General features: G+C 37.1%; 1 protein-coding gene across 1 annotated transcript; it reads left to right on the top strand.

Annotated features, from left to right (window-relative positions):
• Positions 1-17,641: 17,641 nt before the first annotated feature.
• On the top strand, positions 17,642-19,912 carry LOC117971374 (class E basic helix-loop-helix protein 22-like). Its single transcript, XM_033992456.3, has one exon. The coding sequence runs from the start codon at positions 18,009-18,011 to the stop codon at positions 18,816-18,818; it is 810 nt and encodes a 269-aa protein (XP_033848347.1). The 5' UTR covers positions 17,642-18,008; the 3' UTR covers positions 18,819-19,912.
• Positions 19,913-26,710: the final 6,798 nt, after the last annotated feature.

Below are 26,710 nucleotides of genomic sequence, written 5' to 3'. Positions count from 1 at the left end.
CACATTATCTACCCCTCTCCGACACAGACCTTGAACAATTACTGAAATCCAAGATGTCATTATTATTTTTTTTCTCCCATTCTGCTGAAACAGCGTCTTGCACTCACGGAAAAAAAAATTAATTGAGTGCCGTCTCAGCTCCGCCTCCTGGTGGATCTTTTCAATGGTAATGTACAATTCAACACATCAAAAATTTATATTTACTTTTGCATGTTTCAATTAAATCAGCTTACTCAGTTTAACTTAGTGTGTAGTTCAAAGTTATAAATGGAACTACTTTTGTGGTCCCTTTATTGACATAAGGATATTTAATAAAGAAACAAAAAAAATTGCCCTAAAAATGACTTCTGCTTTTTCTTTTCAAATTCAGTGTTTGACCTGGATTATAAATGCAATAAGTTCCTTCAGGGTGTATGTATAAGTCGAATATACAGACTTCTCAGCAGTTGGAGGCACTGGACTTCATCTCGTGCTGCACAACGCCCCGAGGCATCCATATATTCGACGTATACGGACACCCTGTTGGGCCTTATTGCATACATAAACCAATAACTCTTTCTCCATAGTGCAGAACATTGTTTCCATCCCCACAGAGGTGTGATTGGTTGGGTGAGTCCATTCAGACTCAACTGACATTACAGCAGGCGAACTGTATGCTATAAGTATTAGTCAGAAGGCAAGGCATATATTACATTTATATATTGATATTTACTGTTGAATAAAATAATATAGAACATTGTAGACTACTGCATGCATCTTTTTTAAGTAACTAATGCAAACTTGTTGTTTCATTCTTAGTTTTATTATTATTCTCTTTGCCTTTTAGTGCCCAAAATGCAAAACAATGATTATGAATTATGAATTGTCAAAAATAAAATTAAGTTATGATATTAAAAGTAACTGTTTAAAACTGCAATTTTAATCTGGAACTGGAAAAATCCATCAGAACCTAATTAAGATACTGTTTAAAACTTGTGTGAGACCCAGGATACTGCCTCAGAACACCAAATCTAAATGTCCTGTAATACCCAGGACAGTGGAGGTCAGCACATGCCACACAGGAAATCACAGGACACCATAGGTGCAGAGTTTTCAAATTCTGCTGATACATTCTATATGTAGAAAATCAACAAATAAGGGCAGATTATGTGGAGCAGGTGTCGGACACTTCTAGATTTTTTAATCATTAAAAATTGAGCACCAGCACGCAATAAATTAAACACACAACATGTAATATTAATACTTATAAAGAGATAAAGTGGTTAGTGTTATTTTTTTAAGAGAAACTGCTCAGTAGACGTTTGAATGTACTTACACTAATTTGAGAACAAAGTAAATTAGTTTGCAAATGCACGTGTTTCCATTTTCCTTGTTATCTGCTATTCATTGCATTAAATAAATTTACTGACCCCAGTCCCCTTCCTTCAGTGACTGCAGAACTTGTGTTTGTCTTCTTAATTAGAAATGTATCCATGATTTGATCGATGAATAAATTATTACAAATGACAAACTACTACTTTTTATAGAATATTAAGGACCCTTAAGTTACATCGCTTCACTTTAGTTTTGCCACACAAAGTCACTACATCCGTTACATATCTCTATCAACGGCCTTTGTCACATGATGATGGAATGAAGCAGAACGCACCTTCGTCAGACCGACGTCTAACTCACCATAAAGGGGTGGGTGGGAATTACATAGCGAAAATCTGATTTAGAGAGATCGGTGCAATGCAAAAGACAACCTAATCGGAATTGCTTTTTTTTCTCTCTCTCTGAATAACTTTATCTAGGCAAGTGTGAACGTGTGGGTGGCCGTACATGGGTGTAGGGGTGATGCAGGTGCTCCAGACAACGACAAACACAAAGTTCACAGTTCAAGATCTTTTATTTTCCTTTTTAATGGCTTCCTTGACCGTATAAAATAATAATGACGGCTCTGCCCAACTATGGGTATTGCCAACGTATAAACCAAGGGGTTGCAGTCTCGAAATAATAATACAAAACACAGATACACAATACAGACACGTCTCCAGACAGTGCGTGCTCTAGATGCAGGTGCTGTGATTTAAACAGTGCTGCTTGTTTGTACACAGGTGCAGTGCAGTGCGGGCTTATCGCTGGCTTGAAGCAGCAGCTCACGGATTCGTATTAGCTGTCTGGCAAAGACAAATATACACAGTTATGAAACAAACAAAAACACTTCTCTTACGATCTCACAGTCCTAGTTTCCTCTCATTTAACACAACAAAGGAACCGATTACGGTGTCACGTCCCCCTAAAGTACCCTCAGCCCTGCCCCCTCCGATAGCTAGTTCAATCACGTCTCCTCCAATTCACGACTGAAACTTCGCTCACCGTCCTAGGGCGATGACTCCTGGTACCGTGTTGCCGCCCCCTTCCTGAATGTCCGGCTTCCGACTGACCCTGGAATGAACTTCCCAACCATTCATTACGAGGCACACAGTTCCTGTTGTACAGTGCCCTCACAGGTCAAGAGGTTGATTGCTGATTTGGATTCATTCGCTGTCTGTCACAGCAAGTTATTCAAATTCCAGGGAGGGCTGAGCCCCCTTTTTAAAATTCGTCAGGGGCTGGGACCCTCAAGCTTCCCTGAAGTCGGCACCTATGCAGGACACTGACGTTTCTGCATGCTGCATGCTTCAGGCCACAGAATGCCACAACTCCTACTGACATATTGATGACACATTGTACAAAAAGCAGCACAACCTCTCCAACTCGATAGAACCTCATTATAATATCGTTCCAAACAAAAAAAGCTTTTTTAAACTAAAAAAATAGGAATGTAATGCTCTAATTTTGCACCAGACAGACAACTGTTGTGTACAATCAGAATGTGTATGTGTTTATGCACAGTGTTTATGATACAATAAACCAGTCAAGAACCTAATAAAAATAATGCTTTATAGTATCTACCAGTGAAAATAATACAATAAAAAATGTCTAAAACCTACAAATAGCTAAAAGATATTAATCACATTTGTCTTATCTGTGAAATCAATGATAGCAAACACAGGGCCAATACAAGAGGTGAAGCAAAGTGAGCTAGTCGCTCTGCTCGCTGCTGCAGGTGACGTCAGGCAGACTGCAGCTGAAGCCAGCTGGCGCAGCTTGTTCACGGGAATTAAAACACCACCTTAGCTCAGGGGAACTAACTCACTTTGTACAAGAGCAAGAATCCAGTTGCAGAAAAGACAGATGTCTTTATATTATTCAACTTAACTACATAGAGCTCATAGCAGTTGTTGAGAAATCTTTGAATGGTAAAATTAATTGCACTCTCAAGGATGGATGTGATTGTTGTGTTTGTTTAGTCTCTCTATGCACATTAGATTGTGCATAATATAAAAAAAGATGCAACCTAGAGATACAACACAAGTGGCACTGGTGTGTTCAGTGATTGGTCTAAAAGCTTTGACTGCATTCCCCTCTAGTGTCAGATGAGTGTAACTGCGAGGAATTAGAGCTACTTCAGCTCGTTTGCCACTCTGAGAATTCAACAGACAGCCATCGCTTATCTGTTGCAACTTGGCGGTGTGGAATCTGCATTTTAGACACAATTGAGGTGCAATACATGGACCCCAATGCTTTACAATTTAGATTATTTTTGTAAGCTTCAGTTATCAATGGTTAGCACTGTGCCACCTACATCCCAATCTACTTAAATTGTATCACTGAAAAGGTGTACTTCGATTAAATATTTTACCCTATTTTCCAACCTGTGTAAGTGGCTTAAATTAATTGTTCATGTGAACGCTGAATAGATTTCCTGTTTGTTTAACAGACTCAGTCAACTTTCATTCAGACAATGCTGATGAAACAAACCTTTGCTTTTAAAAAAAAAAAAAAAAAATGTTGTTACTTTTCTTGGCCACAAACTAATTTCATAGCCTCCCGATGCAGAGGGGAAATCATAACTATCCTGTTTGTTTGAGTTTATAACAGATGTTAATGAATAAATTCCTTTCTTGGTGACTACAAATTCAAACTTGATTATTGAACAACACTCAGAAGGTGGTGTAAAATGTATGTATTGTGATTTTGTGACACCAGTCAATTACAGAGGCACTGCCATCACAGGGGTACAGGTTGGTTTCAGGGTGTTTATGTGGAGTATATTGGTCTTGACTGTTTGGCAGCTAAGCTAAGTTGATATTACTAACGGACTGTGCAACATATTTCAAGCTGCTGCTTCTGCTTCTTTTAATTGCGTTATTTTAATAACTATTAATATATTTTTTATTATCATCACTTTCTAGATCTGACATTTTTCTTATATAAAAGATGTAAACTTTCAGTGGTACTTTTTCATACCTATTAGTGAACAAAAAATGGAGGGAAATAACTTGAGTCCTAAAAGGGGCAGATTTCTAGCCCAGCTTTTAGGTGGAGGCACCGCAGCACTGGTTGAACAACACCAAGACGCAAGACTGCAGGTCACTGAACCTAGGAGCCCCACTTTACCCAGTGACATAGGGGTTACAAATGTATAGGCTTTCTTTTTTTCAAAGTGTGTCATCATCAAGTGCCGTGATGTATATATAAAGCACCTGCATCAGGTCCAAAAGCACTTTACTTTTAAACTAAGAACTGTATTCGCCCCCAGAAAGAAACCGTTTTATTTATGAAAGGCTTTATTTTGTTAAATGATATCATTGATAGGACCGTGATGCGTTGTTAGTATGTGCTGAATAAATTTGAGTTTGGGGTGGGGGGAAACAGTACAAAATTGAAAGTCGCAGATTTTTTTTTTAAAGCTATTAAACTAATGAGTTTTGCTTTTTGAATAGCAAAAATAAGTATTTTTTCATGGGTAAGAAAATAAAAGGGAGTTATTGTTTACATTTACATACAAGAAGAGTATATTATTATTTACTTATTTGGCAGGCCTTTATCCAAGGCGACTTACAGGTGTCTAACACCTGTGTTTTTAAATGTCCACATAGCCTACCCTAGACTAAGACATACACTTTGGAAGTGGAAATTTAAAGAAACAGGTGTTATTTACATATCAGAGGAGCCTGACAAGTACATGGTACCAATATGCAAGTTTTCAACGCTTTGTTCCATTTCTGATGGCAACATTAAATCTGAATTAGCATGGAACGACTACCTTGCAGTAGAAACTCACAAATGACAGACTGGTGGTTGATTTAAACACTTCTGCCTCTGTGTATTGGAGAGGGGAAATGTCTTCACACAAGGGGTGGTTGATATTACTTCATCAGGCACGCACTACAGTGTAGGGGCTATGTGCGTGCATACAGGGCCAAAGCCAGCTTAAGTTTTTGCTCAAATTTAAATGGGTGGTTCAAATGATAAGGATATTTTAATCTGATCAACCCTAAAACAGCTCAAGTCCGAGTTGTAAGTGTAAATGCACCTTCAAGTATTGAGCTTACGTTGCTTTCTGAGTATCATACATACTTGGGCTGCCTTACTGTTATTATCCCTCAACAGCTCACTTCGTGAAGTGTCCCATCAACAATAATTTAAGTGTGCTTTCTAAATACCAGCCAAAGAAAACCATCCCATTTTCTTCTTCTGTGGCCCAAGTCAATCCTTTTTAACATTTGCCAACAACTTCCCCACAACTCTGTTCAAACACATTATTCTCCACATTGGAAAACAAATTACTTGGTGTTTATTAAACATGCATTTTCCTTTTAAATGGTTTTCATTTAATGGTTTAAGGCTTAAGGAATTGAATCTATTCAATCTTGAACAAAGAAGACTACATGGCGATCTGATTCAAGCATTAAAAATTCTAAAAGATATTGACAATGTCAACCCAAGGGACTTTTTCAACCTGATAAAATAAACAAGAACCAGGTGTCACAAATGAAGATTAGATAAAGGGGCATTCAGAACAGAAGATAGGAGGCACTTTTTTACACAGAGAATTGTGATGGTCTGGAACCAACTCCCCAGTAATGTTGTTGAAGCTGACACCCTGGGATCCTTCAATAAGCTGCTTGATGAGATTCTGGGATCAATAAGCTACCAACAACCAAAAGAGCAAGATGGGCCGAATAGCCTCCTCTCGTTTGTAAACTTTCTTATGTTCTTATGTTCTTATGTTCTTAAAAAATGGCCCAAAACAGACCCTTGATGAACACCAGATATCATTGGTAACTTAGAAGAAAGTTGTCCCTGGACAGCAACACTTTGCCAACGCAGCCTCACAAGGTAAGAAGAAAAACAGCCCAAAATGCCTTCACCAAACCCATATTTAGAAGGTTTTAATGAAAGGGCTTATGTGGAACTGAGTCAAACACTCTGGAGAGGTAAAAAAAAAAAATAACAACAGCTGTACCATAACCGGAATCCAAGTTTTTGTAGCATGGACCAAGAAATGTTAAAATGTATCCCCTGTTATCCCTGAATTAGTTCAAAAGCCAAAACACAATTTTTTTAAAACTTTGGTTGAGGGAAAAGCAATTTTCACAAACACCATACACAATCCTCTCCAAAACCTTAGAGACAATAGTTAAAAGGGAAAATGGCCTATAATTACAAACCAATCCTAAATCACCTCCTTTGTGGATTGGAGTGACCCATGAGTGTTTCCATTGTGGAGGAACCACTCTCTGACTTAGGGACAGATTGAATAGCAAAGAAAGATGTGGAACAATGGTTTGAGCAGTGCACCTAAGCATTGTAGCAGAGAAGCCATCTGGGCCAGTAGCTGAATAACTCTTAAGTTTAAGTAACCTAGACTGGGGAGAAGTGTATATCCTCTAATAAAGATTTTGGCGAGGGTGTACCAGAATCAAACGGAGTATCAACTAGATTAAAACAAGAAGCAAAATACGTATTAAAAAGATCGGCTATGTTAGCTGGAGTGTCTGCTGAGATTTGCCCATTTGAAAACGCACCCTTTCCAGAACTGGCCTTCATAGACATAAACTTCTTAGGATTTGAAAAGTTTTGAGGAATACTTTGTAACCATTCAGTTTGGGCGTTCCTTAATAAGCTAGTTAGTTTATGTCTACAAGCGTGAAAGGCTTCCCATGCAATGGGTGTATCAGGTTGTTTGGCCTGTCTAAGCAATCTAGTTTTAACCCTAGTTCAGCAGACAACCATGGTTTAGAAAATGCAGTACAACATATCAGTTTGGATGGAATACAACGTTTCATAATCTCTAATAATAGTAGGTAAATTTAGCCCAGGAATCCTCAACATGAGAGGAAGTCAGCTGTGGAATGGCAAGTTAATTAACAGCTCGTTAGCAAGACCCCAATCAGCCAATTTATAGATCCAGATAGAACGACAGCATGAAAGTGCTGGAACAGATATATGATTAAAATTATACTACGATCAGAAGGGCCCAGTGGAGCTCCAGCTGAAATAAATGATAAAAGATTGACATGTGAGGTGTAAGTGTAGCACCTCCCTGGTCAGGGAAGCGTACAAACGCACCACAAACCTGCCTTTAATTCCAAAATATCACAAGATGCAGCAAGTGTTGAATATAAAAATACTAATGTACCCTGACTATGCCAGTTCAGTGCGATAAGGCACTGAACAGATTACAGAAGATCCTTTAGTTTCTTTTTATTCAGATAACAGATCTAAAAATGTAGGAACAAGATCACCAAGAAAATCACGAATAAATTTGAACACAGCATTATTGACCCTGTTATACCCTTGCCCACTTTTCCGAAATGTGTCCTCATGTTTAAAAATAAAATTAAAGTGAATAAAACAAATTGTGCCAAACCCATCACCAGCACTTGATACTTCTCCATCCAACACCCTACGAAAATAGACAAAACTTGTCAAATGAATTCCAAGAATCAAATGAAACAAAACAGTAGGGAAACACAAAAACAGCGACAGGAGGTAAATGCAAAGCGTTATGTTTGGTGCAAACCCAACACAGTGCATCACCCAAAGAAAACCATCCACATGTGGAAAAAGGTTCTCTCGTCTGATGAGACCAAAATTGAACTTTTTGGCCTTAGTGCAAAACGCTATGTGTAGCGCAAAGCCAACACTGCTCATCACCCTGAGAACACCATCCCCACGGTGAAGCATGGTGGTGGCAGCATCATGTTATGGGGATGTTTCTCATTGGCAGGGACTGGGGCACTGGTCAGGATAGAAGGGAAAATGAATAGAGCAAAGTACAGAGAAGTCCTTGAGGAAAACCTGCTGCCCTCTGTGTGGAAGCTGAAACTGGGACGGAAGTTCACCTTTCTGCATGACAACGACCCAAAGCACACAGCCAAAGCTACACTGGAGTGGCTAAGGAACAAAAAGGTAAATGTCCTTGAGTGGCCCAGTCAGAGCCCCGACCTAAATCCAATCGAAAATTTGTGGCATGACTTGAAGATTGCTGTCCATTAAAGCTCCCCAAGGAACTTGACAGAGCTTGAACAGTTTTGTAAAGAAGAATGGTCAAATATTGCCAAATCTAGGTGAGCAAAGTTGGTAGAGACCTATCCCAACAGACTCACAGCTGTAATTGCTGCCAAAGGTGCTTCCACCAAGTATTAACTCAGTTTTGTGTTTTTAATATATAATTTTTTTCTCAATAAAAACTTTTTTCCCCTTAACAGTGTGGAGTATGGTGTGTAGATAAGTGGAAAAAAATCCTTATTTAAATCCTCATTTAAACTCTGAGGCACTGACACAACAAAATGTGAAAAAAGTTCAAGGGGGTGTAGACTTTCTATAGGCACTGTATGTAGGATTTATATTTTATTTTATTAATGTGTAATACACAAATAAGACTTTTAAGCATTAGCCACCAAATAATGGCAGGGGATGCACTATCCGCTAACGAAAGCCAAGGTCAACTACCACATGGTAGAGCCTTTATCGAGGGGGCACTATTGCTACTAGAATTTTTTTTTAAGGTAAACCTAGGCTTACCTTGAACTTGTAATGATTTGTCGGGTACCCTTTCGCTGAGAAACAATTTAGGAAAATAGTCCCAAAAAAAAAAAACTTTATTAAAGGTTGTTATTTGGACAGGTTTAAGGAACTAAATGTATTTAGCCTTGCAGAATTGGTGTCCAAGGCTAAAGGTAAAAGTGTTTCATCTCTGCTTTCTGTGTGCCTCCAGTACTTCTATAAATTAAATGGCATTTGAGACAATGTCAGAGCCCAATCACTCCGAGGGATAGCAAACTGGGACAATAATAAATGTGTCCACTTGCTCCTCATTAAGGTGCTAACCGCACATGCCTGGTATTATTAGCATATTACATCTTCAATGCATGGACATTTTCATAGGGGTCTCGAGATGGAAACAAACCTTCCTATGCTTTGTTGAAAAAGCCATCAAAGAGTGTCTCCAGAGATGCAGCATTAACCAACTAACCTTGGCCTTTGGGGACTTCCAACAAATGGTTTCCCTGGGGATAGAGAACAAACTTCATTGAGAGTGCACCGAACAGCCAAGCCTGAGACTGTTAGTGTTAACATTAAATATTACATTATAGCTGTATCTCTTTGCTTTTAAAAGCAACATCTTATCTCTCATTAGCTTCAGTACCACTTCTCTTAACCTCATTGTTTAACTTATATATTCACAATCTATGTTTATGCTTTTTTGGGGACACAAATAGGTGAATTATTTGCCTTACAATTACATAAATTACCTAGCATTTAAAGGGAGCTTTTCATGGTAAAAGCTATTCAGGTGGGAGTCCATTGGATCCCTAATATCCTCACTAGAGTGGTGCAGAAATTATATAAATGGCTCTGAAAACAACATATCCTATAAATGTATATCTATATAAAAAACTCAAAAACAGAACAAAGGCAACAATCTAGAAGGGTTAAAGAGTGTACTTCTATCTTCCAGATATGATGAAGCCCCCCACCTACTGTTCTGTGATCAACCACTTCATCAGGCCCCCAGTAGGATAACAACCAGTCATCTCTTATTCTATGCTTTTCTTGTATAATTTGTTAACAGGCAAAGCATTGACTTACACTCTTGTTACAGTTGCAGTATCAAAGGTTAACCTTGCCAACTCTGATAAAAAATACTTTGACATTGTACTGTTTCTTGTTGATGCCCATCTTGCACTCATTGAATTGCTATACAATATGTCAGTTTGATCTATAAAGCGGTCCTCAGACAGTGATAATCATGCAAGATATAGCATTAGGGGAGGAGAGAAGGCAGAGTTCACAGTTGTCTTGATGGCACAGTTCGACACCATTTAACTTTCCCATTCAACATTTACTGACACCTGAAACTAACATAATCTCTTACTAAAAACAATAGAATAAACAACTCAATGGTTCAGTTCCAGTTTTGCTGAACAACTTGAACTGTGTTTAACTGTTACATTCTGTAGACTGGAGCAAGATGTTTTTCAGTGGTGTCAGCAGAGTCTGACTATAATGCCTTAGACCTCCCAAACTACTGAATCCACAACTGTGAGTTTAGGGTTTGGTTTAAAAGGCAAAAGTCTGCAGAACTGAACACAAACTTGAAATTTTATGTAAGCCAAAAATAAATGAAAGTATCATCTCAAATAGACTGTGGCTGTGAAAATTGAGTAATACGGTAATAAGTTATAGATTGTTAGGGTGAAAAAAAGACTCGCTTGAGACTGCTGTTTTACCATCTTGCCCCATCTTGTCTCATTAGCAGGGACTGATTGGGCATGAAGGTGTTCCTTTGCTGTCAGGAAATAAAGTAGGCGCCTTTGGCTTTCATCTGTTCGTAATTCTCTTAATCTCATCATCTGTGCAAGCAAAGACTTTCACCGCAGACGTGATATTTTATGATCAATCCAATCTGCTTTAACCTGACTAAAACTTTAACCTTGAATATTCTGTTTAAGATAATTAATAGAGGCAGTAGGCATGAAGAACACTTGAAAAAAGTATTGGAATTGTAAGATCATGTTTTAAAAAAACTCTAAAGGAATATAATGCAGATTTTTTTTATGTATTTTAAGCCTATAGAAAACTATTTATATAAATGATTTAAATTATCACACACAGTAGTACAGTGTTGCAAAATTATATATTGGCCTAGGCCCAAGTCCAGTTGTTGAGAGATTTTTAAAACGACTTTTTCTTTTTTTTGAGGGGGGGGGGGGGATTAAGAAAACATTGAGTTAGTTTTGGGGGTTAATAAATTATTGTGACAAGAAATACACATTTAAAAGTAATAACATCAGATAACCAAATATTATATACTGTTCATGCCAGTCAAGATATTTCACAGGAATATGTTTAGTTCTACTGTAAAAATCAAATGTACCTTAGCCTACATATAATAATAATAATAATAATAATAATAATAATAATAATAATAATAATAATAATAATAATAATAATAATGTTTTATTAGGCTATTTTATAAAGTTCTTGGTGTGATAAAAAAAAAGTCATTCCATGATACAAACAGTAATAGTATGCAGTAGTTACTGGATCACTTAAGGTTACAAGCGCCAAAAGAACAAAAGAAGGCAGGTAGACAGCTGTGGGGATGACTGTTCAATAGGTTTAGGGTTTTATCATTGTTGAGATTGCTAAAAAAACATTTTGGTATGTTATTAAACTTCTAACAGCTGCTAAAACCTTGTATTTTTAGGAGTTTATTTTTTTTCACAAAACAATTTGCTTTAGCCAAGAAAAATATATTTTTCATCAGTACAAATTGTATTTATTTATTTATTTAGTAAAATACATATAATACTTATGTTGACTAATATTGTAATATTGATACATTAACAAATGCATCAATAGCAAATATTTAAGTTTACAGAGCGAACTTAAATATTTAAGTTGCGGTCTGTATTTCATTGACAATATAAACACTTATGGAAATCAAACATATAACAGTGTGAGACTATGCATTTTTGTGTGTACAAATAATAAAATACCAGATTGTCGTATTTAATGATTTAAAGCGTGGCAGTATTTAGATCTGGATGAATAATCCTCGGTATCTGTGTGGTCTGCAATATTGACATGGCCAGAGGTTAAAACAACGTGGCGCTGACACAGCTCGTTTTAATAACACTGTCAACAAAACTTGACCGGAAAACAGCTTGGTACAGTCTAAAGTGTGTATCTTAAAGACATACACGTAATTGTGCATCCATTCATTAACTAGTGATACTGTGAGTGATCATCATGTTTTACGTTTTTGCACTCAATTATATTTGTAATGTTTAATAACGTTACCAGCATATGTGATCTTTTGGAGTGTCTCTGATCAAGGTGTATGACAATGATCACTAGGGGTGTGCACCGGTGTATGACGCCCCAAACACTCCACAGTATAAAACACTCTATAGAGTGTTCTGAATGTAAGTTGATAACACTCTAGTGTAAAGAGCGTACGTTCAAAACACTGCTGCGCTTTGAATTCACGTTCAAAACACTCCATTCCAAGACCAAAACACTATAGCTATGTACGCCGAAAACACACCCCTCTAAAACAACCATATCAATAAACAGGTTATTACTAATACGTGCATATAATATATTTTCTAATAACTGCTTAAATAAATAAAAACAGTTACATTTAATACATTTAGCCTATTACTTTTATTTCATCAATGTGTTTTGTTGTTAGCAGCCTATATATTTTATTCTAAACATGTGTAAAACGTGTGTGTAATAATACTGCTAATCTAAATTTGTCTAAACGATACTAAATCTGAGTGTCATTCTGTATTTGACTAAAAGTGTTACAACAAATACTATTTAACTAACTAAACAGAATGCAATTCTGCTTCAGGCTTATTGTTGCTTTTATGTGCAAAATCACTTAACAAAAACGTGCAGAGCTTCAACACGATGGGTAGACCTGTTGGAAAAAGAGAGCCCAACTTTCAAGAAATATTCAGTTATTTATCAGATGCACTTAAAGGGAACAGTGGGGGAAAGGCTAATTTTCGAAGACAATGTCAGCGTTTGTTTCATTACAGATGGCCAACTTATGTGCAAACATAAAGTAGGCCTACACAAAAACAAACAAACAACAAAAAAGGACAAAGGTGAGTCACAAAATAGACACGTTCTATCAGAGTATGTTAATAACAAGTAGTATGTGTTCTAATATTAATTAAACATTGTTTTCATTAAATAAAGGTTTATTAAACAAGATAAGATATTCAAAACATGTTGTACAGCGTAATCCCTCGAGAATGATTGTTGTTTTTGGAGTAAAAGAACTCAAACCAGTATTCTTGAAAGAAGGTTATACGTTAGCCATAGAGCACAATTTACTGTATTCGCGTGTGTGTTTCTGGATGTAGCACTGTGTTTATATAGTGAATTTGTGTTTGCTTTGTATTTCAGCTCTCCATATTTTGATATACATTGCGTTTGTACAGTCAGAGTTTCTATTAGCAGGTACATTGTTATGTTGGTTAATTAAGTTAGCTTTCGCTGAAAAACGTTTTGGGAAAATACAAATGTAATAACATAAGTGTAAAAAGCAACATAAATGCTTTGAATTTAATATACTGTAGTGTTTTGAAAGTGACTAGTAGAGCGTTTTTAACGTATGTTGAAGACACTCCACAGTTTTTTTTTTTTTTTTTTCGTGAGTGTTTTGAGAGTACTGCACCGGGAAATTCCTCCTGAAACAGAGTTCGTTAAAAATGTTGAGGTGAAGAAAATTTCAGGACCATGGACAGTGCCGTTTGAGCATTTGCTATGGTATAGGAAATGTACCGTGTTTTTTCAGTTATATGTAATTGTTGAGTGAAATGTTGAGTGTAGTGCAACACAAGAACAGTATAAAACGTGCGTTTTTATTCACACTTCATACATAGTTGATTTGACAGAATATGTCTGTGTGTGTTTTTGCTCTTACAAAACAGCTCATCCTGAATGTAGTGAAATTGGTCCGAGCAAGTTGTACTCTTTTAACCATTCGACTTCGGAATGTCAGCAGCCAATCAGAAGACAGAACATTTTCAAGCCATTTCATATGTGCATTTTGTCTATTCCACACCTCCTTTTAACTGTGTTATCCAACACCTCCAACAATATGAAGAAATAACAATGTGGTCTAATGTCCAGAAGATGGTGCTCTAATTGCAGCTACAACACAGGCCAAGGTTGTATCTAGAACATGGAGTGTAAAACTGGTCAAACAAAAACAAAAACGTTTATGTAATAATAATGATATATATATATATATATATATATATATATATATATATATATATATATATATATATATATATATATATATAATCATTACACAATACCTAAATGTATGACTTCTATTGAAAAGATGGGACTCAAAAAAGGAATGTAAGTTGCTCTCTTAGATAGAAAGTTCAAGTCCTTATTGATGTCTTTTCACAAAGTGTTCAATATTATATTTAGTACATTTGTGTAAAGCAAAACAGCTGATTACAATCAGTTAAAAATGGTTAGGTTTAAAATGTACTGAGCATGCAGCATGCAATGTGTAGAACAAAAAGACAATGGATTGCTGCACATCTATCGGGATTTGTAACATTTTTCGAATGATGTTCATATGAATTTCAAAATGATCTAGACCGCATTCAAAATTGGGCAGACACATGGCAAATTAAATTTAATAGAGAAAAGTGTAAAGTATTGCATGCGGGCAATAAAAATGTTCATTATAAATATCATATGGGAGATAGTGAAATTGAAGAAGGGAACTATGAAAAAGACCTAGGAGTTTATGTTGACTCAGAAATGTCTTCATCTAGACAATGTGGGGAAGCTATAAAAAAGGCTAACAAGATGCTTGGATATATTGTGAGAAGTGTTGAATTTAAATCAAGGGAAGTAATGTTAAAACTCTACAATGCATTAGTAAGACCTCACCTAGAATATTGTGTTCAGTTCTGGTCACCTCGTTGCAAAAAGGATATTGCTGCTCTAGAAAGAGTGCAAAGAAGAGCAACCAGAATTATCCCGGGTTTAAAAGGCATGTCGTATGCAGACAGGCTAAAAGAATTGAATCTATTCAGTCTTGAACAAAGAAGACTACGCGGCGATCTGATTCAAACATTCAAAATCCTAAAAGGTATAGACAATGTCAACCCGGGGGACTTCTTTGACTTGAAAAAAGAAAAAAGGACCAGGGGTCATAAATGGAGATTAGATAAAGGGGCATTCAGAACAGAAAATAGGAGGCACTTTTTTACACAGAGAATTGTGAGGGTCTGGAACCAACTCCTCAGTAATGTTGTTGAAGCTGACACCCTGGGATCCTTCAAGAAGCTGCTTGATGAGATTCTGGGATCAATAAGCTACTAACAACCAAACGAGCAAGATGGGCTGAATGGCCTCCTCTCGTTTGTAAACTTTCTTATGTTCTTATGTTCTTATGAATGCTCTGAAACAATGTTTAGTCCAGCATGACAACGGTCTGAAATCCATGTGGATCATGTGTACAAGCTGATAACCTTTTGTGTTTATCGACTATTGGGTAAAGTTATTTTTGTTTATATTTGTTTATATATTTGCACATGCTGCTCACAATTACGATACAAACATCAATAATAACAATTCACTTGGAACCTTTACACAATAAGAGTAAAATAAAACCACCACCATCAAAAACAAATGTTCTATGTTTACAGAACGTCTATACAGCTTACAAAAGTACATATACAGTTAAGTGAGTTATAACATATGACACACCATGATTTTGAGAGTACAGTATTGCTGTTGATAATATTAACCCAATAGGGAAGGAATATCAGAACTTGCATATATTCGCCTTAAGATGGCGCTGTGGGCTAGAACATTTTTCTAAAAACAATATTAGTTTATTTTCTCTAAATAGTTGATTTCAATAATAATATAATACTGTACAGTACATTTTATGGTGAAGAGATGTCAGTCGAGGATAAGAGATCCATGCTCTGCATACAGTCGTTTGGATTCGCATACAGCTGGGGGATTTGTTTTAATGTATTTATTGACGAAGTCATAGACAAATAAATGCAACAAGCAACGTGAACTAATAAACTGGATACCACACAAATGTTTACAGTGCATGCTTTTTCCTACCATTGGACTACACCATAATTTGAACTTTGCACTAGTGTGGGTTTGTATGTTGTACAGACAAATATGGGTTTGAAACTACCAAATAACTATCAAATCTTGACAAACAATGGGATGACCATGTGCTGTACCTACTGTATTTAGTGTCAGTCTATTCGGAAAAATTGTTTATATTACTTATTCTTTTTAGGTAGACAAACATGTTACAAGTTTAGTATAAAAGTTGAAAACCTTTAAATCGAACAATGCAATGCACATATAGCAGTATATAACTTGTGTTAGAACAAAGTTTGCAAGGGAAAAAAATGAGTTTTGAATGATTGCATACAATTTGAATGAATTTGGTCGTACAAAGACAATTCTAAACAATGCTTTCCTTAAATGTGTAATAAATACTATACTGAAGAGCATTACACGGCCAGATGAAAAAAAAGAAAGTATTACATCGAGTTGAGATAAGATCATCTTTTGTATCATTTTGTTAAAACTAATACCCATTATTTGTTAATCTAACAGATCTGTTCTGATAGCAAGAAATGCGCGTGCTCTTTCTCTCGTGAAGTGGCGTCTCCAGCAACAAACGTTTCTGTTCAAAGCTGGTCATTCCTTGATCAAACGAAGCACCCAACTGTTATGATAAACCTTTTAAAACAGGTTCTGTGGCAACTCTCATTTGTGAATCTATTACAGAGATTAATAGATTATTTCTCCCACTTCAACCACTTCTCAGCGGGAAAATGTAACCCATATGGTAAGACGAGAATTAGAATTTCATCACATTAGAGTGAAATGTAATGAAAAGATCCCAACACCTGGGGCCGTGGCTGAACGACACAATTAAAAGGTTTTTAACGAAACCAGAGAAATAAATGCTTTCACTGGACCTCCTGCTTTACCGGTACTGTTTCATATAAAATGGCATCTCTCGAGGTGGTAAAACATTTTATTTTGCAATTGCCTGAAAAAAACCCTGCATCTAAATGTCAGGGAAAATTAAAATGCAACAAACAGCGTGCAGCAACAAAAGAAAAAGAAGACGGACACACACACACACACACACACACACACACACACACACACACACACACACACACACACACACACACACACACACATATATAGATAGATAGGTGAGAGAGATAGGTAAAATACATTATTACATTTAATTTTGTTTAATAGAATGGTATGAATCACTGTCCTGAATGAACAGCTCCGTTTATATGAAAAAAAAAACCCTCCCAATTAAGTTCAAAATAAGCACTCATGTTAATCAATGCTTAAAAGCGGTATCGAATTATTTCTATTTGTGTGGTCCAGTAAATACAAACTATCAATAAAACGTATAACAATAGTTAAACCGCATTTTTTGTGACAGTAAAAAGCAGACTATATGTTTTGAGAGGTAATGAAAATCCTTTTATCTAAAGAGGGCATTTAGTGTGCTCATTGATGGGTGAAAGTCGCCACACATGTCAAGCTGAAGGCAGTTGTTGGGTTACTAATAAGACACAACGCCTCGCAAACATATGCATAAAGTTGTGTATACAGATGGCCGTGAGAATAATAGACCCGGCGCCTTTTATAAAGCTGTAAGCAGCTCCTCTGCGATCAGAACTGGGAGCAGGGACCATCCAGACAGAGGGGGCAGATAGAGCCGGGGATTGTTTGTTACCGTTTTAATCCTATTAATTAAAACGTTAACCTGATTGGGTAGAAAGCTCTGTCCCAATAGGCGACTCTTCTTCATAATAATAACCTGCTTTGAGATAATGATGTAAAAGACTCCTCCGTCTGTTGCTGCTACTGTTGCGAAATCTCGTGAAGGTGAATCGAAGCAGGATAAACGACAGAGCAGGGCTCTACAGTGAGAGCTGCCTACACACATACTTGACAAGTAGAGATCAGGCATCAAGATCAAGCTATAAAATAGAAACGTACAAAAGCTTTCAGATACATTTACAAAACTGTGGAAGGCGAGCTGATCCAAAGGGACTATGGAGAGGAGTATGAACATTAACGGAGCAGAAGGGGACATCTTCCACAAAACTCTAAGCGCCGTCTCAGGCAAAACAATGGACTCTTTCAGATCACCCGCCGGTATCGATCTGCAGTCCAGGGATCGCCAATCACCGATCAACTGTTTCGATCAGTCTGACTCCGACCCAATCCAGCCGGCGGGATTAGGCGGTGGCAGAGGAAGTGTACTCGGTCTTCCTACTGGATCTTTGTGTGTCAAGTACGGGGAAAGTGGCAACAGGACTTCAGCAGCTGAAAGCAGCGGTGGGGAGCAAAGCCTAGACGATGACAGCGACGATCGGTGTGATATGGTACTAATGAGTGATCAGATGACATCGGTGTCAGGAAGCAAAGCTGAAGGTTCCGGCAAGAAACACAAAGAGCAGAAGGTACTAAGACTGAATATTAACGCCAGAGAGAGAAGAAGGATGCACGACTTGAACGATGCTTTGGATGAACTAAGATCAGTGATCCCTTACGCTCACAGCCCCTCTGTGCGAAAACTCTCCAAAATCGCTACTTTGTTACTCGCCAAAAACTACATCCTCATGCAGGCACAGGCTTTGGAAGAAATGCGAAGGCTGGTGGCTTACCTCAACCAAGGCCAGGCTATCTCTGCAGCCTCCCTGCCAGCCACGACTGCCCTTAACCCGGGCTTGGGTGCCTATGAACAGCCGGCAGGGTACCCCTTCCCCGCCGGACTGGCAGCCGCGTCCTGCCCAGACAAATGTGCCATATTCAACAACGTCACCTCCAGCCTCTGCAAACAGTGCACTGATAAGCCTTAAATGCAACAAAATGAAAATAAAAGAAGAGGAAAAAAAACCTTCTACAACACAGAAGCTTCAAGTTTGGACAGAAAACTTACTCTATGGATGAATGAACAACGAAACTCAAAACAGACTTTATTGAGAACACAACAGAGAGATCAACTACAATGAAAAGGGGACTTTAAGAACTAGGATACCGAAAAAAAACTTTTACATTAACTTAACATTTTACAAGAATGCACTTGAAATGAGAGAACACACTGTACATTTAAAAAATACACGTTCTTTTTGTGTGGCTATACTTGATTTTGTAAATATAAATTATACTCAAAGTTTCTGCCTGGTTGCAAGTGTTAAATTATTTTAAACAAACGTATCCTTGTGCACTTTGTAACTGACCATTTGCAGTTATTTGACCCCGAAAGGACTGTTTATTGTCTTATTGACCTGACAACATTAGTGTGAAAACGGAAAAAAAACAACAACATTATTTTATTCAATTGTAGGCATTGTAAATCTCTTTGGTGTCCAGTTATTATGGGATTATACTGCTTTCAACGCATCACTAAACTGTCGTTTGTGCTGTTTGCTCTGGAGTAAAGTTTTAAAGCATAATTAATACATGTTTGGATGGTTATGGTTAGTTTGGGGTTAAATGTTTTGAAAACTGTTTTAAATACATGTTTTGCAAGTTTCCAAACGAAGAGTTTCAGTTGACATCACCATGTATACGACTGTAACATAAAATACAACGTCTAGTTTTATTTTTTACGTTTCTGTACAACGTTTTAAGTCGATTTGTCGGTAAATATATTTTTTCAAACAGATGCTATATTCCCAAAGCTATGTTTTTATGTAGAGGTTCGTCTTATTTCTTTGTATGCATGAATTTCTATCGGCAACGAGACTTTAGTACTGGATTAACATCTTCTTGTATGATTTGCAGTTTTAAACTCTTTCAGTCGGCTGGCAGTAGAACCTTTGATGGAACAAATTGGTTGTCAGGTCAGGGGTACGTGGCATAACATATAGTAGGTCAGATTACAACTGCAAAAGCGCCATTTGTATGTGTTTATGTGCTGGAAAGCTTTATTAAAATATTTTGAACAAAAGCTATTCAGTTAAGTGTGTTGTTTTACACAATGGTTATAAAACCGAAGATTTACGTTTGTAAACTGCGAGAGCATTTTAATGAAAATATGCCCGAATGATTACAATACTACACATGTTTCTGTTATGGCCCTACGTATTTTTTTAAATAATTTGTATTAAACGCACACACACACACACACACACACACACACACACACACACACACACACACACACGCACTGATTATAGCGTAAACATAAAATACATATAACATGTTTTTCTTAACCATGTGTGTCCTATGTTTAGTAAATTGCCAGTTGTATATATACACTGGATGCTTAAAATGTACAATGCCAATGTATCAGCATATTGATTGAATAATTAAGTGGCAAGTCTATAACCCGCAGTTGGCATGTTTCCTCTTAATATCAATCAGTGCGTTGAAGTGATGTGGTCTATAACAGTCTTGTCAATGTGAATGTATTACCTCTCTGCTTATGGTGATGGTTTTCCTACAATGATTTTTTTTTTAATACTCAGTGTGGTTGTCTGTATACAGAACCTAACCATATGTCCTGGATGATGCTACACGCGGTAGAAGTACAATGCATATTTCTGCTCCACTTGCCATCAAATGATTAATCAGAACCTGTAACTTTTCACTAAACATAACTATAAAATGCCACGCAGATCTATGAAAGCAGGCCAGACAGGGTGGGCAATAATGCCCTGAGGCCAAAGGAAATGTCTCTCAGAATTACATGACAAAGCCTGGGTGTACATAATTATGATTATTAAAACAATTTCCATGACCATGTCTAATATTATGTTAATCTGAAAACAACTGTGTATGAAAACTGTCGACTATAATACCTAAAATCATTTAATGAAACACATCGTTAAGGCAATTAAACCTCCTGGATGTGATTAAGGAACATAATAACCGACACTGTTCATTGCCATAATTGGATGTCTTTAATCATGGAGCTGAGTGATCAGCAACACTGCCATTAGTTCCTATTGTTCTGTCTCTGCTGTCGATCTCAATGATTAGGAATTAGCCACGGCCACTCTGAATTTCACACGAGATTTGCGGCTTTTGCTTTCTTTCGTTCTAATTCAAAAATACCTATGTTTATAACTTTCTCGATTAGGCTTCCTGTTTAATTTATCAAATGAAAAATTATATAAGGTAATACTTGCATCAATTGGGTAAATAGTGTTAGGCTATATCACATTTATCAGCGGTGATTACATTATAAAACCGGATAGCGCAGTAACTCCCCAGAGAGTGTAACATTCGGCTATGCCCATATAAGAGTGTTAATTCAACTGATGCTGTATATGGGTGATTAAGTCCTTAAACCCAGTGTTTGAATCACACAGCTCTTTTAATCATTTAATCTCACCAATACAAAACATTTGTTAGTAGTGTGACCCTTTAACAGATGAAAACATTCTAAAGATTAAATTCCCGAAAACAAACATCATAAATCGTTTACACTGAGCAGCTTTTTCTGCTTACATGCTATAGCCTAAAAGTCGCATACATTGTGTTATTTATTACATGTTGTTGTGATAAATCATCATGAGTGCGGGCACATAATATTGAATATTTCTGATATTTAATATCAGACTGCTTGTCCATCCCAAATTAGTAAACCTAACAGCCTGTTCTTACTTATTCCTCTGTGATATGTGATACATCATTGATTAATTTTAAACACAGTTTCATTTCAATTTGTTTTTCTTTTTTTCTGGCTTACATCATTTAGTTTTGTTTCTAAATGGGAACCGTGTTTTAACCCTATTGACCAAACCCTGGAAGGGCAGTCTATTTAATCTTGTGGTTGTCCCAGCATGAGTGACATTGACTTTCATAATGTAATGACTTCGGCACGATATAATCATGTGGTAAATTGAATCCTTCGTTTAACTGTTAATGGAGTGCTCTGGGCACATCTACCTATAGATGCTATGGTAACTAATTATCACAAGAATACAAATGGATATTACACGATCAGACTGAAAAATAATTATGAGATTTCAAGTGTATGCTGGCAGCAGCAGCACAACGGCAGCACAAATAATAAAACAAGACTAATTGTAGAAAGCACAGTGTAATAAAGGCGTGTTTGTATTAAAAACCATTCATGCAAAACGTATTTTAATTTATGTAAGTACATTTCGGTTAAAAGTGCAGTTCTACGGAAATGAGACTATTGCCTGACAGAACATTTTAAATCGAATTATAACACTACAAAGAAAAAAAGACTTTCTAAAATAAAATTGTTACAGTCTACTTTAAGCTGTACAGAACATAAAATGAAACCGATTCTGAAAAAAAGAGTTTTGTTTCGATTATAAAACGTTTCCTTGTTTAATTTAAAATTGGAAAATAAACTAGGCAATCTTTCTGAACCGCCAGTCAGTCCTTATTTATTTAGTCAATAAATAAACAATTACATAAATAATATAACACAATATAAACTTGGTCTACTAACCTACAATCTATTTGTCCAAAAATGTATTAATATATTCTAAAATTGTTTGGATGAAATGTAGCCTACATTGATGGTGTGTGCGCGTGGATGCTGTTCTTAAGCAGGTCATAATTTAACACGCAGAAACATGGAAAGTATGAAACAGCGTGCACGTGTCAAGGTAAACAATCAAAATGCATAACAATCTGGATAAATTGAGAGAATGTTACAAACTTGTACATAGGCTACCATATGCGTAATTTCGGACTTTTCGTCGTCACTATAAAACGTTTAAGGTCAATGTTAAAAGGATACTATCCTTAAGGAATCACATGATATATCACCATACAGTGTACTCAACAATAGTGTGTAATTTGTTTGAACTATAAAACATCGACATTCACATAGATACTTATAGTCATTCCTTTACTTTGTGTTTAGCTTTTCAATTGGTTAAAAATAAATATACAGTTTAGGCCAATTTTATTTGTTTTAAACTACATTACCCATTCTTCAAGAAGTTGCCATGGGTCTGCAAAACTCTTTTGTTCCGTAATAAGAGACTCCTGAACGCTATGCAAATAAGATTTACAGCTATGTGTAACAAACCAGATTATGAATATATACAGACTCACTACAAAATCTCTGCACGTAAGAGCAATAAGCTGTCACATCCTATTAATTTGGATCTACTTTGTTAGTCTTACAGCAAAGTCTCTAACTGCCTGGATTTATCTTCTTAAAAATTTCAAGTAATACCGTTTAAAGAAACAATCAGGTAAGGCTGGAGCATCTTCTACAATCCCATCCCCACCCCCTATTTATATGTCGTTTTAATTTTAAGTACGTTGATTATATCAATTGTGGTATATATGTATTCTGCTGAGCAACCAAACTTCCTTGCTTTCTACCCCCCAAAACAACTTAACATATTATTTGCCCTTTTGAGCATCATTGTTTGACAAGGGACCCAAATCAGTAATTCTGATTTTAGTGATTTTAGTTTTCTGCTGCAGAACTTAACACAGAATCAAAGGAGAATGCACTTTGTTTTCTATAGACATCATATAATAAACCTTGCATTCTCTATTGGCTATCCCACATCAGAATGACCACTAGCTGTCAGTACACAATGTATTTATACATGCTACTTGCAAATTAAGATATAAAAGAAGGTTGGCAGATCATTGCGTGTCATGGGTTTATTTTTAAATTACTAGAAACAATGGCAGGAAAATGCCCCGAAGCAGAGGAAGAGTGAGAAATTGTAGCTGGTAAAAAAAAATAAAAAAAAATAATTGGCATAGCAGATACTGTTAAGAGTGACTGTTGGGTTGTGAAGTAATTGGCAGTGAAAACCATCACAAGAAGCACATCATCTTGACCAACTAAAAACTATAACCTCTATCTCACATGGTCTTAAGAAGCTATGCGGACCAATACTGGCAAGACACGCATTTCAGATAGTTTATGCTTATAATTTACTGCATATGGGGGCTTATGAAGGCAAATTATTATTATTATTGTTTTACAGATATATAGATAGATAGAGGTAGATTTGAAGTTACTCCCTTTATTTGGCCATTAATCACCCTTGTCCTTTTAAATTGTCCAAAAGATTTAACATAGAAGATAAGAGATGTGATCTAGAGTATCTTCCAGTTATCACACTCCACATAGTAGTAGAACAGTTTATTCCAAATTATTCTAAGAGACCTACCTATCACACAAGTGGTGTTGACAACACATTACTAAAAAGAGTGAACAAAATCATAAACAAATGAATTTAGTGAGAACTGAGATTGACTTCATCGGCCTTACTCACAAAGCTTTAACTCCTTTGTTATTTAAAGTATGATTAAGTTTGTTTTAAAAAATACAGTTTGATATTCACAGACCTGTTCTGTTTGTCTATAACAAGATGCCCCACATTTCAAAAGAGTATCTGGGGGATTAATTAAAACAAACAACCTAACATAATTTTTGGCTGAAGGCTAAAGTGAGGTTTACAGAAGGGAAAACTCATACAGGTACTTGCTGCTATATACTGTATATATTTTTTTAAAATCTCAATCCATATATTTAATTAGCCTTAGTATTATTTTTCATAGATGTTTTTCTCCCTGTTATAGATTTAGGTAAAGCCCAATGTTTTAGTTGTATTATTTTACAAATACGTTTGCAGTGCTCACTGCAAGCACACCTTCCTTTTTCTGCTGCTCTTACCCTTACAAAGGTTTACTATAGTATTTTTGCATAGTATTTTTCCCATGCTTTTCCCATGACTATTATGCATTTATCATAGTTTACCATGGTTTGCCATCATTTTTGCCATACTGCTTTCACATTGCTTGTATGCACTTTGCTATGCTTTTACTTAGGGGAAAGGGTACACACAGAAGGAATGTTTTATTTATTTATTTATTTATTTATTTATTGTTAATGTACAGAACATTGCCTGTAAAATGCAAAATAATGTTCTCATTCCTTTCACTTGTAGATTTGAACATTGATACAAGTTACCTCTTGGATTCAAATATATTTTATCCCACACAATATTTTATTGTGATTCAGTACCTTGTTATGGCTAAGTTCACACTCTCCCTTGTTGCCCTGCTCTCTCTCTCTATATTTTTAGCAAGTTTCTAATTATAATTATTTTCTGTTTTTCTTTCAGAAAACCAGCATGCGCATAGGCTGTCTCCATGTACTAGAGTCCACCACTGTACACAGACAGTATACTGTGCTAGCCGTCAAGTTTTTTCCAGTCAGCTTTTCGCACTACAAAATTCTAAAAGGTATTGACAATGTTGACTCAAGGGATTTTTTCGACCTCAAAAAAGAAACAAGGACCAGGGGTCACAAATGGAGATTAGATAAAGGGGCATTCAGAACAGAAACTAGGAGGCACTTTTTTACACAGAGAATTGTGAGGGTCTGGAACCAACTCCCCTGTAATGTTGTTAAAGCTGACACCCTGGGATCCTTCAAGAAGCTGCTTGATGTGATTCTGGGATCAATAAGCTACTAACAACCAAACGAGCAAGATGGGCCGAATGGCCTCCTCTTGTTTGTAAACTTTGTTATGTTCTTATGTTCTTATGATACCAGAGCCGGTGCCATTCTGTACCAGAGCCTGTACCAGTGACCTGGTCCATACCAGAGTTGGTACCAGTCAACTTTATTGGTACCAAGGTCAGTACCAGTCATATGGTTCATACCAAAACCGGTACCAGTGACCCAGTTTGGTGCACTCTGTGTTTTACACCAAGACCATTACCAGTGATCCATTTTTGTGCACTCTGTGTACACAACAGTTTTCAACACCAGTCAAGTTACTGTCTGTTCTTGTGCGCATACATTGCACTGCTGAACTGTTGTTTTCAACCTCGCACCATGGCTGGGTTTCACCCTTGTGCCGGTTGCAAGTAAAATATTCCAGCAGAGGATAAGCACAACAGGTGCATCCACTGCCTGGGAAGGGAGCATGCAGAGGGAGCAGTTAAAGACTGCAGCTCTTGCACTGTTTGTGCTCACTTTTCTAAGAGGACACTGGAAAGCAGGCTGGCCCGCTGTTCCAAGGACCGATCTGCATCTCTGACACCGGTGCAGGATGACTCGTCCCATTTGTCCCCTGCAGTGCAGTCAACAGTCCCCACTCCCTGTTACACCGGGAGCTAGGAAACGGTCTTCTAGGAGTAGATGCAGGACTAAGAGCCTGCGCTCCTCTAAATCCTCCTCTTCATCACCTGGCTCGGAGAGCTCCTCCTCTCCTCCACCAAGGAAGAACAGGAGCAGCAGGACGTCATGTCCTTTACTGCATCTGAGGGCAAGGACATCCAAGAATTAATCTTCCCGTCCAAGGACACGGAATGAGATGTCTTGGCTCCCACACTAAGCCCCTTCCTGTTGGAGGAGCTCACCTCCCTTATCGGCAGACGTGCTGCACGTGCCTTGGGCCAGGGAAGAATAGCCTAAATGCTCTATATTTGATAGGGTGCCCACTGCTGTGTGTCAGCGCCCAACCACCCCTCCATCCCTGGTTCTTCCAGATTTTTTGCATGAGGTGTAATCTTCCTGGGAGCATCCAGCAGCTGCCCTGGCTGTGTCCATGTCACTGGACAGTTTGTATAGGGTGCACGATGCAAATAAACTGGGCCTTGCAGATGCCTAATCTAGCATTGCTGCAAAAGGGAGTTTCATGTCCTAATAAACAACGCCGCATCACAGAAATGATGCTGAAAAAGGCCTATGTGGCCTCAGAATTTTGTACATGTCTTGGTAGCTACAGTAGCATACTGGTGGCTTACCAGTCCATGCTGCTACAATTGCTTT

The sequence above is a fragment of the Acipenser ruthenus genome, chromosome 3 (genome assembly GCF_902713425.1).
Source record: "Acipenser ruthenus chromosome 3, fAciRut3.2 maternal haplotype, whole genome shotgun sequence".
NCBI lineage: Eukaryota > Metazoa > Chordata > Actinopteri > Acipenseriformes > Acipenseridae > Acipenser > Acipenser ruthenus.
Note: the sequence above shows the minus strand (reverse complement) of the source record. Positions and strands in the feature narration are given on the sequence as shown.

Bases quoted from the DNA above. Each gene is read 5' to 3' on its own strand.
- LOC117971374 (XM_033992456.3), top strand. From the start codon at position 18,009: ATGGAGAGGAGTATGAACATTAACGGAGCAGAAGGGGACATCTTCCAC.